Source organism: Lissotriton helveticus, chromosome 12 (genome assembly GCF_964261635.1).
Source record: "Lissotriton helveticus chromosome 12, aLisHel1.1, whole genome shotgun sequence".
NCBI lineage: Eukaryota > Metazoa > Chordata > Amphibia > Caudata > Salamandridae > Lissotriton > Lissotriton helveticus.
In genome coordinates this window covers 83,120,197-83,138,976 of record NC_136073.1, presented here as the reverse complement: position 1 = coordinate 83,138,976, position 18,780 = coordinate 83,120,197, and the positions used below count along the sequence as shown (strand labels likewise).

At 40.0% G+C, this 18,780-nt stretch overlaps 1 protein-coding gene across 1 annotated transcript in view; it reads right to left on the bottom strand.

The window, feature by feature from the left end:
- Window positions 1-2,330: 2,330 nt before the first annotated feature.
- Window positions 2,331-18,780, bottom strand: part of LOC144797881 (vomeronasal type-2 receptor 26-like) — a 28,485-nt gene continuing 12,035 nt past the window's right edge. The window contains exon 3 of the mRNA XM_078668683.1: window positions 2,331-3,232. Coding sequence (XP_078524809.1) covers window positions 2,331-3,232 — 902 coding nt within the window. The remainder of the gene's footprint in view (window positions 3,233-18,780) is intronic.

Below are 18,780 nucleotides of genomic sequence, written 5' to 3'. Positions count from 1 at the left end.
GAGGGAAAAGGACATGCATGGGATAGTATCCGGGATGCAATAGCATTGGTATAGATCTTTGTAGACAATTGCGAGTCCCCCGCCCTTCCCCTGTGCCCGGTCTCTACGTGTTATCTGATAGCCAGGGGGAAGTGCTTGTATCAGATCAGGGTCAGAATCAAGGGTTAGCCAGGTTTCGGTAAAAAAGACTGCGTCTGGTGCAAGTTCCTCTAGTAATACTGAAATTTCCGTACAATGCTTTGGCAGAGATCTGCAGTTTAAAAGAAACATTGTAAAGTCCTGTAGCTTAGTTCTTTCCTGGGCAGTGTTAAGCCTCGTCTTACAGTGTGGGCAAAGGGTGGGTAGATCAAGGGGGTGATAAAGATGGCAGCATCTGTTTTCTAAAGGGGGTCTTAGATTATGGAGGGAGCTTAAGCTGTATACCTTCCTTGGTGTCTTGGAAGGACCAGGGGTTGTGGCCCCTTGCCCCGGTCGGCCGCGGACGGGCGCAGACGGGCTTGCCTTTGGCGCGCCTTCGGCGCGTCCGCTGCGCGTCGGGGCAAGCACATCGTTAAGGGGGAACAGGGGGGGCGTGGCCGAGCGGCAATGGGCGTGGCCTGGGGCGAGGGCTTCCCTGGTGATGGTGGCAATCCCGCGGCAGCGTTAAAATCGGCTGCGCGGAGCAAAGGTGAGAGTCCCAGGCGAGGGTAGTCACAGGTGAGAATTAAAAGCAAAATACACAAGTACATTTTTAAAATAACAGTACTCTCGGCTTCCGCCTCAAGAGTCAATTCCCTTCTAAGACTCGCTGAAGGTCAGGCGCGGTTTATATAGTGGGGAGGGGCGTGGCCGAGCGGCAATGGGCGTGACCAGGGGCGAGGGCTTCCCTGGTGATGGCGGCAATCCCGCGGCAGCGTTAAAATCGGCTGCGCGGAGCAAAGGTGAGAGTCCCAGGCGAGGGTAGTCACAGGTGAGAATTAAAAGCAAAATACACAAGTACATTTTTTAAAATAACAGTACTCTCGGCTTCCGCCTCAAGAGTCAATTCCCTTCTAAAACTGTGCTAGGAGGGAGAAGAAGTGGACCATATCTTGTTAGAGATGGCACATTTCTGTTCTCTCTATTTGACACAGTGCAGAAATTTCTGTTGCGTGAAATGTTAATAAATCTGGCCCTTTATTTTTCGATGGCTAATCCATTGAACTGTTTTACACTTTAAAGCTTTAAATATGACTTGTTCCAATGCTTTATGCTTTCTTTTTCCAATCAGCATGTAGAATAGACCAGGGCATTGCTCAGAGTCATAGGGCAAACCTTATTCAGATGGTTAAGACTGACAGGTATACACAGAGAACTTATAAAAGGCATATTTGTGAAGTCAACGATGTTTGTAAATCTGATGCTCTATGGTGTGGAGGGGAATGGAACACCCCAAAAATTGGTGATTGAGCAAAGGATGTTTTTTTTTCTTCATGGAGAAAATACTTTCCTCATGGTGAAACAAATGAGAAATACATTGGTGTCTTTTCAAACAAGTAATTACATTTATCCATGCGGAAAACATGTACAATTACTCATGCATTAATACATTTGCAGTGGCAAACTAAACTATTCCCGAAGAGCACCTGGAATCCTGTGCCTGTCAATACTTTTCCATGTGTGCTTCAGGAAGAATTTGTGAATTCCTGAAAGTCATACATTAGCACATCTGAAAAGCAGTACATCTGCTGGTGTAGATATGCCACGTTTCTCAAGAATTGTTCTGATAGACTTCTTAGGTGTGACTGCAAGGAAGAATAGGATAAAATGTAACTCTGACAATATTTCCACATTTTTGAAATGATTTTATTGTATCTGAAGGGAACATTTATTGCTAAGAACTATCAAAACTTGAATAAATATGAATCTGGCCACGGGTTTTTTTTCACATAAAGAAATAGAACAATATATTGTTACATGTCTTTAATAAGCATTTGTTTCCTTACAATCTCTTTGGAAGACATTATTCACACTCTTTTGATTTCCTTAAAGAAATTGACAAAAGGACATTACTTTGTCTGTTTCTTTATTGAAGAATATTAACAAGAAATTACACGCATCTCTTAAAAGTGTATGTTTTTATTTGATCCCAGGTGACATATATCAGCAAAAGTAATTTACGTTTTATTTTCTATATTGTTATGGTATCATTTCAGTGGAATAAGATAAAGCAGCTTAATCATGCAAAACCTGTAAAGATATTAGCAACTGAAATGTAAGCTCTCATAGACTCATTTACTTAATATATAAATAATATTGCCAGAAAGTCACAATGTTAAAATTCATGGGCCTCACCAAAAAATATGGATGTGTTATAATTTCCGGCCCATCAAGTGCTCTTTTGAGTTCATCTCTGGTCTCAGCAGGATTATATAACACTTTGGAAAAAATATGCAAGACACTAATGCAGAGCTTGAAGTTAAAATGGCGAAAACCTCCATGGCAACCATGTATTTACCCTTGGTGCTGAGATAGGCTGGAATAAATGAGATCCAGACACTGAGAAAGGCCAGCATGCTGAAGGTGATGAACTTAGTCTCGTTGAAGCTGTCAGGCAGCTTCCTAGCCAGGAATGCGACTACAAAACTAATGGTTGCCAAAAGTCCAAGATATCCCAGCATGCACCAGAAAGCAATGGTAGCCCCCTCATTGCATTCGACTATTATCAATCCAGGCTGAATCTGAATATTATATACTAGATAAGGAGGTGAAAGAGCTAGCCAAGACATACAGAGAAACATCTGATTAAGCGTACAGATACTGACAACAGCAAATGACAATTTAGGTGTAGCCCATCTCCTTAAATTACTGCTGGGCTTTGTTGCATTGAAGGCAATGACAACCATGACTGTTTTGGCTAAGACACAGGAGACACAAAGAGCAAATATGATACCAAATGATGCTTGGCGGACAAGGCATGTCATTGATGTGGGATGTCCAATGAAAACAAATGAGCAGAGAAAGCACAGGCTAATGGACAAAAGGAGAAGGTAGCTCAGTGAACGATTGTTTGCCTTTACAATGGGGGTGCTTCGGGAATACAAAAAGAGACCCAGAATGGCAGTAGGTATTAAAGAGAGAAAAATGCCGATTGCTGCCAGACTAAATCCTAAAACATCTTCGTAGGAAAGAAAGTCTGTGTCCTTAAGGATGCATAGGTCCTGTCTGGCATTTGGCCATTGATCCCATGGGCACTTGCTGCAATCTGTAGAGTCTGGAATAGAGAGAAAATAATATTACCATAAGTTCTAAATAGATTTGGATAATGTACATGTATGTCAAATTTCAAAAGTACTTTATTCGGTTAGAAGTATAGCCATAAAAGCATGACACGTAAAATTACATTCACAATAAAATAAGCAAAAATTTGATAAAAGTGTAATTCCATAGTCACAGACTGTGAGAAAAACAAAGTGTTAAGAAGGATTATTACTACAGAAAATAGAATATAATTCATTGCTTTTTTTGAAATAATGTCTCTGTCCATAAATTTTAATCCTTCAGAGTTAGACCCAGGGATGGGTGAAGTTGATTAAAAATGGGGATGAAGTGACCACTCGCAACAAAACCACTTCTGCCCGTCAGATAATTGCTCTGTACTTTTTGGCACGAGGACGAGACATATAATGATCTGGGGTAGAAATCACTTATGCTCCAGATGGATACAGGACCATCTCCTATTTGTGGCTGCCATGATTGAAAATGTGGGACAACATATTTGCTCCTGAATTTTACAAGAACCAAGTCACCTGCAATGTTTTTTGGTAAAGGTTCTAACCAGCCCACCCTTCTAACACTTAGTATAGTACCAACGATGTTGGACGGCAGAGGTCTGTTTTAGTTAACCAGAACATGACCTTATTTCTTAGGTCCTGTTGTCTTTCGTTATTCCCCTTAGTGAGTTCTGGTACTCCCGCGAGGACGCACACAAAGGGAGCGGCCTCCGGTGGCAGATGTAGGCGATTGGTTTTAAACGGCATATTCACACTGTTTGCCGCTAACCCCTTATGTGTTATAGATGTTTTGTTCGGCCCTGCTGTAGGGTACGAGCTCCGTGCTGTTGGGCCTGCTTTCGAGGAGTTCAGAATTGTCTTTTGTAGGGTTACTAATTGTTTGTGGGTAGTCTTACTTTGTATGGTGGTTTTAGGCAGTTCTGTGGAGGCTAGGGGCTGTGGCTGAGAGGGTCCTGTCAGGGTTTTTATGAATGGCGAGATAGCCTTAATCACTTCTTCGACACCCGTGAGCCTATCCCCTAAGCTGTTTTCAATCAGGGGAGATATTAGTGTTTTGAGCACATTTTCAATCGAGGCCAGTAAAGAAGCCTGAATAGGTGCGGTGCTGGCGGAGCTAACAGTGCTAGCAGTGTTGGGGAGTGGGGGGTTTGAGTTTAGTTTTTGTTGCTTTGCCTGGCTCCCCATTTGTTTAACCCCAACTCTCTTCCTTTTGGTAGAGGAGACCTGTGGTGACACTATTGATTTAAGATTTATCTTTGGGCATACAAGAGGGGGAGTACACTGAGGGCTTTCTGTTAGATGAAATTGACTGCAGGGTTGGGGACTAATGGTTGCTATAGTGCAAATAGGGGCACTAATTTGCACAAATCCTGATTCCAGGGGGACGTAGGTGGATTTGCATAATTTATTTAGTTCCTCCAGTAGTGATAAGCCTGGTGCTGCTTCAGGGGTCTGTGCAAGGGAACAAAATACTGGAAGGGCAATCCATGACGGGGGATCGTTCTGTTCTCTCTAGTACAGTTGTATTAGGGAGAATTACCCTTTTACTGAAGTAGTCCATTGTCCCCTTACGTGGATAACTCTGGGAGGGAGTCTTTTTGGTATCCTCCTCGTGTGTCATAGTGAAATGGCTTAAAAAAAAAAATAATAATAATTTGGTGCAAGATCAATCCGCAGAGGACATTTTCGACTATGTTGACGCTCTGGAGAGACTTGTAATAGACTTGGGAATGTCAAAGAATATCTATACCTTATGTCTTTACTTTACTTCCTTCCGCGAGTCAGGGATGAAAGGGGAGTGCCCCGTCCCGGCCTCTTCCGGCCCCTGATGGCAACAGATGGCCCGCCCTCTGCCTGGGCTCAGCCAGGCGCTGCCCGCGCGCGTCCCGCGACGCGGGGGCCCTGGCTTGGCTTTAGAGCACCTCGGGGGGCGGTACAGGGCGTGCGCGACTTCCGGTCGCTAGGGCCGCTGGGCAATGGAGTCCGCTGTGCTGCGATGTCCCAGTGATGCGGCAGCAGGCGGTAACAGTGCTGGGAAACAGCACGGAAATGCTGCATGGCTCCAGTAACCCTCCACCGCTCCCTGGTCAGTGGTGTTGTGTTCCCCCATGTATGTCATTAATTGTTGTACTGACTTCCCATCTTAGAATATTCATAACACAATCCTATGATATGAATGCACTGATTAATTCTACCAGATTGTTGAGTATATGTGATTATTCGAAGATACAAACTCAATCAGCCTTTAAATAATTAAAAACAATGATTCAGAGCATTAACATATTGCTCTGCTGTCTTGTTGCTTACTATTGTGTATCCAGAACTATAAGAATATTTTGTTTTGGACAAAAAATATATGACCATGTATGAATGTGTTATTCTGTTTAGCTTAGATAATATGGAAAAATATCCTCTTATTCAAGGCAGCCATTGCGTATTAAAATCATTGGGATAAATGTTGTGAAATGCTATTTCGTTGTCTCCAGTCAATTGAGAAAGGGAATAGATAAACATGCTCATTTATGTAAGCGATTTCTTAATAGGTAACTACAAATATACCAACATAACAAAATATTGAAATATATTAATTTTACAAAACAGACAAGGTACTGAATGGCTGTACAAAATCTGCATGTAAAATGTGTAGTAACCACGGGAATATATGCAAAAATTAATTACTGAAGTATTATAAATTCAATGATTTAGGAGAGTTACTGATGGACTAGCTATATTTTAAATACCAGCTACTCTGTACCGCTAATGGAAGAGATTTTTCACTAAGAAATGATTAATACTTGATTACCTTAGAGAGGTTAACTACCTAAAATGCTAGTATACTCAACCAGCTACTATTTGTCGAATTGGATAGTAGTGTCAGTGTGGTCTCCAGAGGTTCAACAGGTTGGGTCTAAATGAAGGTGGGGGAATTCCTCCTTTTGTAATTAGTGCCCTCACACACCCTTGCGAGTGTCATGCTTCATTATCAGACTATGCTCCTCGTGAGCATGCATAAAATCAACGTGGATATTTAAACCACCATAACAGCATTCTATTTATTGCGAATGCTTATTTGTTTCATCTAATTTACAAAATTGTTTTGTGCTTTGTGTGTCTCCTTTGTGTTATCTCCATCTGGTTGGGAATAAGGAATGCAATTGAGACGTTCCTTCCAGCGCTAAGACGCATTAGACCTCACTGTAGGTAATGTGGGATTATAGGATACCTTTTACCTGATTCCCATTTCTTTTCTTCCACTTCACGGTTCTAACAAAGCACACAAGGATCCACTAGGGACCCGCATGATGCGCAAAAAATGTTAACCAAATTGCACCAGAGCAGTGGGAACATACTTATCCCTACACAATATTTGTTTAAAGGAGAGGCTCCTATCCATTGTATTTTTAACCTTATCGTCTGGACCCCTGAATTAAAATTGTTTCTGGGCTCCGTGAAGGTACATTTATTCACCCATACACTTTTATAGGCCCATACACCCACATGGACAACTGTAGCACCTCCTTCAAAAGATCTCTGATAAAGATCCCTCTCACGGGGTCCATGGGGGACAGCAGCACCACCCCCACGAGGACCTAAGCCCAATGATGAAGCATGACACTCGCAAGGGTGTGTGAGGGCACTAATTCCTAAAGACGGAATTCCCCCAACTTCATCTAGACCCAAACTGCTGAACTTCTGGAGACCACACCGACACTACTATCCAACTGTAATAGATGGCCAATCTTCTTCTTACAGGAACAGTTTCCCATTAGTGAGTACAATGTGAATCCTTGGGAGCACTGGTACTGGTCCTATTTCTTTCCAATTAGCTCCTGCCCCTCATTCTACTTTGTGGTGCATATAAAATGAAGCACCTCGGGTGAGTGTAACAAAAAGTGAAGTATTTGTGTGGATTAGACATTACACACTCAGAGATAAGCATAAAACGAAGTGCGCTTAGACATAGTTTGTTGAGAACGAACATTCAGGTAACATAATAGTTGTGCTGAATGGATGGGTAGCAAGGCCATCTAATCAGATCTTGTGGTGAGATAAACGTCAATGAGAGACCCCAAGGTGAACACGTTTATAACGTATATCTGTAAGTTCCATCCCAAGAATGTCCTGCTACCTTAGAAGTTCAAGGTGATTTTGAGCCAGTCATGAAGTTGTCTAACATGTGCCATAAAGATTTAGACTGGCTTTTCAGGGGGAAACCTGAAAAGAGATCATAAAGAACAGGTAATCTGAGATTGGAAGTATTTTTCCAGTTTCTAAGAATTAATTTGCATGCTAGAGTGAGCAGGAGATCTAAAAGTTGTTTGTCTCTCTCATGGTGAATACAAGTATTGAGGGGTAGAGAAAGAAGAAATGTAAATTCTTCTTTAGGTTGGTTTTGGAAAAGTGATTTAATACAATTTTAAATCTCCCTACAAACTTTTGTAAGGGTGGGGCAATAGAAAACCATATGTGGGGGACTCTAATGCTGTCATTACAGTTCCAACAGGTGGAAGACTGTCTAAGTTCAGTTTGTGGAGGTAAGACGGGGTCTAGAAGGTCCTTAATAATAATATGTTTTTTTTGGTAAACAACCTTTACAACGCAACTTTTACATCGCAGAGCCTTTACAAAGCAACCATTACAACGCAAACTATTGCAACGCATTGCTCTGGGGGGCGCTCTAGGATAGGGAATAGGTTAATTTACTATCCAATAACTTTCCCTAGTGTCCACGGGGACTGGAGTTGGAATAGTAAATTAAACTATTCACTATCCAGCACCCCAAAGCACTATGCGTTGTAATGGACTGCATTGTAATACTTGCGTTGTAAAGGCATGCGATGTAAAAGCATGCGTTGTAATGTCATACATCCGGGTTTTTTTGTGCCAGAATCGGAGTGATACTGTGTGTAAATGAAGATCTCCAAATCTTCAACCAATTGAAGTAATCTGTAAGTTTCAAGCTGTCTTTTTCCAATTTATTGAGCAAATTCTTTAGTAGTTACATTGACTTAAGTTGCAGGCATTTGCAAATTTTAGAGACTTCATGTACAGTTTTAGTGAGGGTTTGAGCAAAGTGTTGGAGGGTCGGTTCTTTGTCCACAAATGTTAGTTTGCGTATGCATGTTTTTAGTTTACAGAATTTGTTGAAATCAAGGTTGTGTAAGGCATAGAGGTGTTGAAGTCAGCAAAGGACAAAGGATTTTTATCAGACGTTGACTGGATAATGATGAATCGGCCCCGATTTGCCCATCAAGCAAGTGGAGTGGTTGGCCGTTCAGTTTGAATTTTGAGTTGTCCCAAATAGAAGCTAAGTTACAGTTGTGGAATTTATTCTCAAGAAGGGTGTCAACCTTCAGTATAGCTACTCTAGTGTCGTTCAGGATATGTTTGGAGTGTGAAGGTGTTACTTTATTCTTGGACAAAAATTAGATTAGGCTATCAATAGTAAGAATCAATTGTTCTTTCACTAAATATTGAGTCAGTATACATCATTGTGATGTAGCCACTGAATCCCTTGTTTGAAAAGGAAGGCTGCCTGGTATGTTCTGAGGAGTTTCAATGTAACTGCTCATAGGTCTTTCAGGAGTATTCATTTCTTTAATGAGAGTCTAGGTTTTTTATTTTGCCAGAGAAATTTGTTGACAAGGTGATCAGGTTTAAGAACTGATTTTATAATGTTAGAGGTAACATACAAATCAGATAATTAACAATAGCTTTTATCATATTTTTTTACAGTTTTTATCTTTTCCCACCACAAAAGGAATTTTGGGAACCGTCCCTCCAGAAGTTTTGTGAATTTTTAAATTGTGATTGCTTTGTTATGCTAAATGGTGTCAATAACGTTGTTAAAAAACTCTAAACCTAGCTATTTTTTGTTGTGTGGTTGCCAGACGACTCCTCAGTCAATCATCAATCAGGTATTATTATGCACAGCTAGTCACGTGATTGGGTATCTAGGCGCTTGCAGGCCCCATAGGCTCATTCGAACTGCCAAGAGTTGATGGCCAATCAGAATTTCAAAAGTCAAGTGATGGTCCGGAAGTGCATTCGGAGGATGGTTCAGATTTCTATGTAGAGGGCATTGCCATAGTCTAGTCCGCTGGTGATTAAGGCTTGTGTCACAGTGCGTCTTGTGTGAAGGGGGTAGACACTTGAAGATCTTACGTAGCATGCGCAGAGTGAGTACTCAGGAGGAGGAGACAGTGCTAATCTGTGATTTCAAGGTGAAATTGTTGTTAATGATGATTCTGAGGTTTCCGGCATGGTTGGAGGAAGTGGTTTCAGGTCCTAGATCTGATGGTCACCAGGACTCATTCCATGTGGTGCTGCTGTTGCAAAGGATCAGTACTTTTGTCTTATCGGTATTCTGCTGCAGGCAGTTGTTCTTCATCCTGTTGGTTCTGGTGGTTATGGGGTCTTCGGTGAGTAAGAGGATGAATTGTGTGTTTTCTGCGATATTGGTCAGTGGGATCATATATGTGTTGAAGAGCGTGAGGCTGAGGGTTGTGCTCTTAGGAACACCAAAGAAGTGAAAGGTGGGAGGTGGATCCTCTGGGTTCTTCCGGTGAGGAAGGAGGTGATCCATCTGGGCACTCACCAGTGTATAGTGGGAATACGGTGTCAAAGGCTGCTGAGAGTTTGAGTAGGGTCAAAGCTGCTGTTTCTTCTTGGTCAAAGAAGGTTCCCATGTTGTTGGTGGCTGTGATCATGCCAGTTTTGGTGCTGTGGTTGCTGCAGTGTTTTCAGTACTGCCTAGTTACTCTTTGTATACTAGAGTGTTTAGTAAAGTTACTTCAGATTTGCCTTTTTTTTTAGACTATACCCCAAACATCTAGAAAGCTCTTCAACTGTCCTCATTAATGCTTGGATGGAATGATGATTAAGTTATCGTCAGCATATGCTGCTGTCTTGACCATCAGGTTTTTAACTCCAATATCAGATATGCTTTCATTAGTTTGAATGGTATACAAAAGGGGTTCCAGAATTTGCAGAAATAAGGAGGGTGACAAGAGACAGCCTTGCCAGGTGCCTTGTTTAAGGGATAAGGTATTAGGGATCATTCCTTCTGCTAGTACCCTAGCACTAGAATCTGAATATAAAGTCATAGACATTTTGATAAATGAGTTGCCAAGATTGAATTTCTGTAGGAATGTTTTGAGAACTACCCAATTTACTTATAAGCACTTTTTGGCATCCAGTTTAATAGCCATTACAAACAGGAGCCTGGAGAGAAAAGATGCAGGTTGCCCTCCACTTACAACTATTTTCCACAAAAAAACCTGCTCTATATCTTAAGGATAAAACATTTTGAACATCCCCCGCCTCCCTCAATGGTGAGGATACTTCTGGCACCAGCAACGCTCTGCTGTACTTTCAGGGTGTTCCCATCCCCTTCCTTTAAAAACACTGTTATCTGTGTCTATTGTGTCTAAGTGTGTGGAAAGTGGGAAGGTACCTCACGGAAAAAAACGCCAGGGAACTACTGATAGGTACTCATCAATATGAGCAGACACACAGCAGTGAATAAAGCTGGACATAGTGCTAGTGTTTGTTTAGTTTGTTTTTAGTGGGTTAGAGCCAGACAATTGATGCGGGTGTCTCTGACTCTGGGGTTAGGTTTTTCACCAATTGAGTTGGGCACATTCTTTTCACATTAATTTTGATTTCAGTGGGAAGGTTACCGATGATGATAAGTGGAACACACTGATGAGTACCTATCAGTAGTTCCCTGGCGGTTGTTTCTGTGAGGTCCCTTCCCACTTTCCACACACTTTTTATGGTGATTGGGTGGTAGGAACTTGTGGCAGAGAGATAGACACAGATAACTGTCTTTTTAAAGGAAGGGGATAGGAACACCCTGAAAGTACAGCGGAGCGTCGCTAGTACCAGAAGTATCCTCACCATTGAGGGAGGCAGGGGATGGTCAAAATGTTTATCCTTAAGATATAGAGCAGTTTTTTTTGTGGAAATCCAGTTTAATAGCAACAGTGGGAGAGGTAAGAGCACAGGCGTTATCTATTATATGACGGAGTAATCTAGTATTATCCATGGAAAGACATCCTATCTGGAAAGGAATCCTGTCTGTGATAGTTTAATTAATTTAGAGATGTCATACTGTAGTCTGTTGGCTAATATGTGTGTGTATATTCTGAAATCTAAATTTATTAGAGATATAGATCCAGATTTTTTTAATACGAGGGGGTATTTTCCTTTTTTAGGGATAACTGTTAGGATGGCTTCAGCAGGGGTACCAATCATCTTCCCGTGACTAGGTGAAATGGGTGTAGAGCTGAACCAGAAGGTCACAAATTTGATCACTGTATGTGATATAAAATTTTGCATAGAAACCCTCAGGTCCTGGCGCTGTGCAGGCCTTAAAAGACTTGATAGCATCAGATATATCTGTGTGATGATAGGGGAATTAATAGCAAGATTATATTCTTCACTAAGAGAGGGAAGGATCATTTTACCAAAGAATTTTCCCCACTCATGGTCAGTTACATTTACATTAGGAGCATAGAGGGTCTCATAAAAATCCTTAAACCTATCTGTGATTTTGTGAGGATTTGTTTGTATGCAGTTGTAGTTGCATTTAACTGAGGTGATACAATGTCTTTGATATCTGTGTTTCAGATAAGAGGTGAGCAACTTTCCTGCTTTATTAGCTTCACACAATTTCAGGCTTTTTTGTTTGTTAATACACATTCCTGCTCTAGTACTTAAGATTCTATTATAATTGTATTTTTTTTACGTGAGTGAGGAAAGTAGTGAGCTGTCTTTTGCGCAGATGTGCAGATTTTCTAATGATTTCATTTCTATTCCTAATGATTGCAATTTCGTATTCATTTCTCAATTCATCCTAGATCTAATTTGTATTAGAATGCCTCTGATCGAGGGCATAAGACACTTCCATCTAGTCAAAGGGGAATAGTCAGATTTAGGGTTGTCAATGAAAGTTTTTTACTGTCTCTCTTATTGGTTTTGCATTTTCCAGTATTGCAAGTATTTTTTTGTTCAGTCTCCAAAGAGAGGTTTTAGGTTTAACCTCAAACCCAGCAAGAGAGGGAGGGACCTATGCATTGGTGGTCACAGTCTAATCTATGTTGAATTGATGTTTGATCAATGTTGTGAGTGTAGCTCCATGAGATCATAATATAATCAAAATATGAAGAGGGTTGTGAGGACTCAGGAAAAATGCATAGTCTTTTGAGTCAGGATGTTGTAACCTCCAAGTGTCTTTAAAGTTCAGTTTAGTACAAATATTTATCATAGTTTACAAGATTTGTGGGGATGATATTTACTGAAAGAGCCTTTCTATCAATAGCAAGGTCTAACATGAGGTTGAATATGCCTGGTAGTATAAGTGGTGAATTATCAGGGATCTTCTGGAGATTCTGTGTTAGTTTAGACCAGAAGTATGGGTCATCGCCAGTGTGGGCATATATATTGGCCACATAAAATTATATCACATTTTTGGGCATATTGGATATAATCCATCTTCTGTCAGAGTCAATAGCTGACAAGAGTGTGAATTGCTTTGATGCTTGCAAAATTAAGGTTATGAAACCATTTTCGTGCCCACTGCTGGTGAGCATCCAACATCAGAAGACCCATTATATTAAAGGGAGAGGGTCAATTGCTGAGCTAGCTTGCATTCTTGTAATTAAATGTTTTTATCATGCAGTTTACATAGATAGCCTACACTTTCCTTCTTTTCACAGGGTGATTTAAACCCTGCATGTTCAGAGGAACTATATTTAGGCCAATATGCCTACTGGACATAATACAATGCTAGGGTTGATACGGCTATATTCATTTCACATTGTAAGGACAAACTCTCATTGTGGGGTCTGAGAATATGTTTGACTTTGGGACTGATACTGGGAAACTGAGGTGTAATGCTTATCTGGTAGCAGTAAGAGCATTACAAGTAACAATTATGTCAGAATGAACTCCTAGTACTAAGCACTGATTATATAATAAAAACTAAAACTAAATTAAAAAACAAATGCCATAAGGAACCCAACCTACCCTCAGCCCCACCTGCCCAAATGTGGAGGAATACCCATAACAAAGGTGGTTAGCGTTAAGATGTGCGTCAAATATTAACTATGTGCACAGGTGAGGAAGAGTGTCCACATCATACCTAACCAGTGACAAAATAATAGGAACAACATCATGCCATAAGAGTCTCCTCTGACCATCCATGTGTGATAAGATGCCAGAGTATGTAGTAACCATGTTATTATGGTGCTAAACATCAGAGAGGTGTAGGTTGAATCTCCAAAGGGAGAAGCATAAATAAACAAAAGGCAGATCATCAGGGATAGTGAGTAAGGAAGTGACTTAAAATTGAAGGACTGTTAGTGAAAAAATATAGGTTAAATAGTTAGAATCCTTGTAGTGCATGCACTGATTGGTGGGTAGACGATAGCCCACGAAGGAAAAGTGAGGCAGTGTGAGCAAAATCATAAAAAACGAATGCACTAATGACAGTAGTATTATTGACAATGGGTATAACTTCCCAGAGGTCTAAGCCTCCCAACTTGGGAACTATTAAGTGAAAAAGAAATAGGCTTTAAAAGTTTCTATGTCATAGTAAGATAAATCAATGTTTCGAGTTCTTGTTGCGGTCTTTCGTGATGATAAGGTGTCCATTTCAGGGTCATCTTTTTCATCTAAAGATTTTGTTAACTGTTTATAATCTATGAAGATATGGGCAAAGCCTTCCACAATAATCTTAAAGTTAACCGTGCAAGAAAAGAAAACATTTATGTTTTAGTTTTTCAGTCTCAGGCACAGAGCTAAGAAGCCTTTTCTGACTTCAACTGTGGGTTTCGAGTATTATTGAGAGATAGCACTCATATTTCCATTCCAAGTAATATGGTTGTTTTACCTTAAATAGTCCAAAAACTTTCCTAGTGAGAAGATTTAAAAGCTGGGACTCTTCCAAATTCTAGATCTTTTCATAAAGAGGATTCCTGTTATTTTAGGAAGTCATGTTTCTATGAAAGCTGAACAGGAACCAGTTTTGTCCTCGGATCCGTCTGGTAGACCAAAGATACAGAGGTTCCCTTTTCTGCTGCGGTCCACCATATTGGGAATGCTTCTCTGTTGAATCTCTGTCTTGGCCTTTACATCTGCAATAGTCTTCTTTGAATCGTCAAAGGAGCTGATTGTATCTTCTAATGTTGTAATTTTGCTGTTAATCGATTTTATATCCAGCCTAATCATTGTGCATCATGCCTGAATTACCTTTTGTGGATCTGACTAGTTCATGAACCTCTGCTTACATCTTTAAGATCATGTCCATAGTTGTGTTAATATCCATTTTTCCTTGATTGGTGAATCAGGGCTGGGAGGATCTGCCTTAGGGCATTTGAAGTTTCATTTAGTTTCCTTGTCTGCCATTGATTATAATAGGTCAGTAATGCGGAGCAGGTGGTGAGGTTCTGGTAGCTATATCCAGCAGCTGCCAAGTTACTACAAGAGTAAAGAAATCAAGACTTCTCTGCGGCACACAGTCACTTAGAACCCACACTGATACTGCATCTGTAAGGGCAAAGGATTCCCCTCGGACGCAGATGGTTTGCTGGGTCGGTCTTTTCTTTCAAAACAATGGATTCCACTCAGCAGGTGAATGCAAACTCAGACAATCAGGCGGAGGTCCCTGGGGGCTCCTCCGATACCAGTAGCCTAATGGCACAGGCTAGTAAATTTTCTGAATCTAGATCAATAAGTCTAGGCAGCAGTTGGGGGACCGCAGTGGATCCCATTGACAAACCTCTTTTCCGCACCAGACAGCATCACAGAAATCACATGTGAGAAAGTGGGCTATATGGATAACTTCTTCTTTGATAACTATAGTTAGTATATTTAGCATGTATGCTGTACAGTTGGAATGAACCCAGTATATTCAGCATGAGGTGGTGCAATCTTGGGTGAGGCTCAGTTTTGATTTGTGCCACATGGACAGAATGTTTCACCAATGTTATCTGCTTCATGTGAGAGCTCAGAAATTAGGAGATCTGAAAGTGTTAAGTTGGAAAAGTAACTCACACAAGCGAGCACAGGTTGGTTATGACACTATCTTTTTTCAGGAAACTACCTTTGGAGTTAGCAAGAGTTCCACATTTCTTTTCTGCCCCATCGTTATGAGGTATCAAAGCAACTTAAAACCATGCTGCAGGGGCTCCAAAGATCATGTTCATTGGTCAAGCATCTAAGATGCCAATTCCACAACCACTGCAGTGGAAAAAAACATCTATTAAGGACGGAGCTGCTGAGCTACACCGCCATCTTCCTCCTTGTCCAAGCCACACCTAGTTAAGTTGAATATTGATAGTATTTTCCTATATCAGTTATTCCATGCAATCTATCACTGATTCCAAAGATTTCCCCAATTGTTAACATCATTTTTATTTTCACATTTTATTACAACTATATTTAATTCCTGCAGACAACATATCTGTAATTTGCTATACAGAGGCAGTAATAGATTTTTGTTAGATGATAACATTGTGCAATATACAAGCAGTTGAGAAAATGTCAGTGCGCTAGTTTGACAGATGGACGAAAAAACAAGTCAAGATTTCCAATTCCTTGATTATATTTGTTCTTCTTCTATTTAGTAAATGCAAGTACAGGTCTCAATCTTTCAACATACACCTTCATATATAGTAGTATGTTCTTACTTTTAAATAGGACTGTTGAACAGCTCTATAACCTGTGAGCATCAGATGAAACAGTTGAGGTCTTTTGTGAAGTCTTCTAAGTCGTGTTTTAACAGATCCTTCTTTAACCAGATGTTTTAGCCATTTTTTACAATGAGATAGATGAGATACAGCACTTTCTCTTAAAGTAGTAGTTTTGCTCTTTCTTAAATGTTTATGATTTTACGTAGGTTCCCCACTCATGGTGAAGACTAGGTGGATCATAGATGTTGATTGATTAGGTGGCTCAATGATCCTTCTGCTGAGTTGAAGGGACAAACCAATAGTTCAATTAATGTTTGTTAAATTCAACTATAGTCCTAATGCATCATTTACCAATCCTCTCTGTATCCCAAGCAATTTCCCAGGTATTCATTTCTATTATCTGGGATATATGTTTATATTTATGGAACTTGTAAAGTGCTCGTATACCAACGGTCTCATGGCGCTAAGAGGAGAAATTAGCTATTTTCAGACTCTAACAGTAAACTTTGGTGAATAACCATCTTTTAAGCTTTTTTCTTAAGCTAAAATATTCTGACTTTAGTCTGATTTCAATAGGAAGGAAATTCCACAGTGTGGGGCCTAGTACAGAGAAACGCAAGCCGCCCATTCTCTTACGTTTAAGTCTTGGAATAGTCAACATGTTCATTGTCGCTGATCTAAGATGCCGTGTAGGCAAGTATCTTGTGACCTTGGCGGATATGAACTTGGGTCCTGATTCGTGAAGTGCATTAAAAATCATACAACCGGTCTTGAACATAGACTGCTGTATCACAGGAAGCCAATGTAGCTGCTTCATTAATGGTTTGGTGTGGCAATGTCTCAGTTGCTGAAAAAACAGCCTAGCTGCTTGATTTCGAATGAGCTGTAAGCTATGATTTTTGGCTGGCAGGGAGTCCTAAATATATGAAATTGCCGTAATCCAGCCGGGACATTATTACTGTGAGCAGAAATGCTATGCTAGACTCCTTGGAGAAAAATGTCCTAATTTTCTTGAATATCCTCAGTTGGTACATACAAGTAGATGAAACCAGGCAGATCTGGTCCTGCATGGAAAGATTAGCATTTCCCTTGATTCCAAGGCTTTTCACTAAATTTTTGGGTATGGTGGGATAGCCAATGCAGCTGGCCAGTGTGCTGGTGTCCACTGTTCTATTCTGTTGTTTGAAATAATTATCTCTGTTTTATCGGAATTTAACTTGAGATAATTATGAGTCATCCACTCCTTGATGAAGAGCATAGTATGTTGGAATGAGTCCTTGGAGTCATATTATAGTGTTTACAGGCATGACCTCCCACTCATAAAGCAACAGGTTGGTTATTTCTAAATTCTAGGTCTCCTTGAGAACTTAGACAAACTTGTGACCTACTATAATGTCCATCCTTTTAAACATCCCTGCATCTACAGTTTCTCTTAATTTCTTACAATCAATATGTGATTTGATGTTTAAAGGAGACCTGAATTACTATACTCTTTCGGAGCTTCTTGTTGGTCTCCATTGAACCATAACTCTGATTTGTTTTCTGTTTGGAATTGTGTAAAAATACCATTGGTTTTGTTTTAGAGACATTTATGATCAAATCATTAGTATAACAATACTCTGCAAAAACATGTAGTTGTCTATGAAGGCCAAATGGTAATAGATCAATTAAAACTGTGGTATCAGCATAACATATTGAAGAGGTAGACCCCAGTTTGAGGTCAAAACAACGGGTATCCTTAAAATTGATGGTGCATCAGCTATATATATGGAGAAGAGGAGTGGCACTAAAATACACCCATGTCTTAGCCTATTCGGTCAGGGATCCATTTCTTTCTAGCTCAATTCTTGCTCATGCTCTTTCATGAAGTTGAATTATTGATTTTAATTAAGCTGACGGAATCTTCCATTTTAATCTTTGTTTTAAAGATTGGCTGGGATTATTGTGTCAACCATCATTGATAAATCAATGTATGCTAATGAAGGGCTTTCATTCTTTTAACAGCATCTTCCCCAGTCAATCATTTTAAAGACAATCCTATACTAAAACCCACTTGACTTTTAGGATAGACCTCCTCCTTTTCAACACTTTCTTCTAAGGCTTCCAACCAATGATTAGCATTTATTTTGCTAGTTATATCCAATAAAGTTATCATGCGATAATGTATTGGGAATGTATGTAAGATCCTTTGTAAAATGGGACCTTTATACTGCTTTTCCAAGACTCTAATACTTTGTGTCCACTAATTACTGATGCAAAAACTGGGGTTAGGATTTTAGCCCATAATTTTGAGTCCAGTTGTAATATGTCAGTGCATAAGCCATCTGGACTTTGAGCACAATAGTGTTTCAGTTTCTAATGAGTACCTTAGTTTCCTTCACTGTTAGTATTAAAGCATTCAGGTCCACTTTACAAATATACAGACTCTAGACTTTAAGGGGTCAACAATTGGTTCCAATGATTGTTGGTATTTTTCTTGCCATAAAACATGAATATATGGTGAAACTATCTCTCATCTTTAACATGTGACATTTATATTTCTTCCAGCCCCCAAAGTTTCCTGACATTATCCTAGAAAGACTTAAATTTACCTTGTCGGAGAGAAAGGATCACGTCAGTCTATATATTTTTTTCCTCCTGCAAGTACATCCGTTTAAGTTTGTTTCTAGGTCCTTTCTGTGTTGTTTTTATTAATTTCACCCTAGGGTCATTCTTCAAAAGCATCCTTTATAATCTTATCTGGCTTTCTCTTTCAGCAACCTTTGAACTAGTATTTACTTTATTAACGGATGTAGATGCAATGTATCTGACAATGCTTATCCATTTTCCAT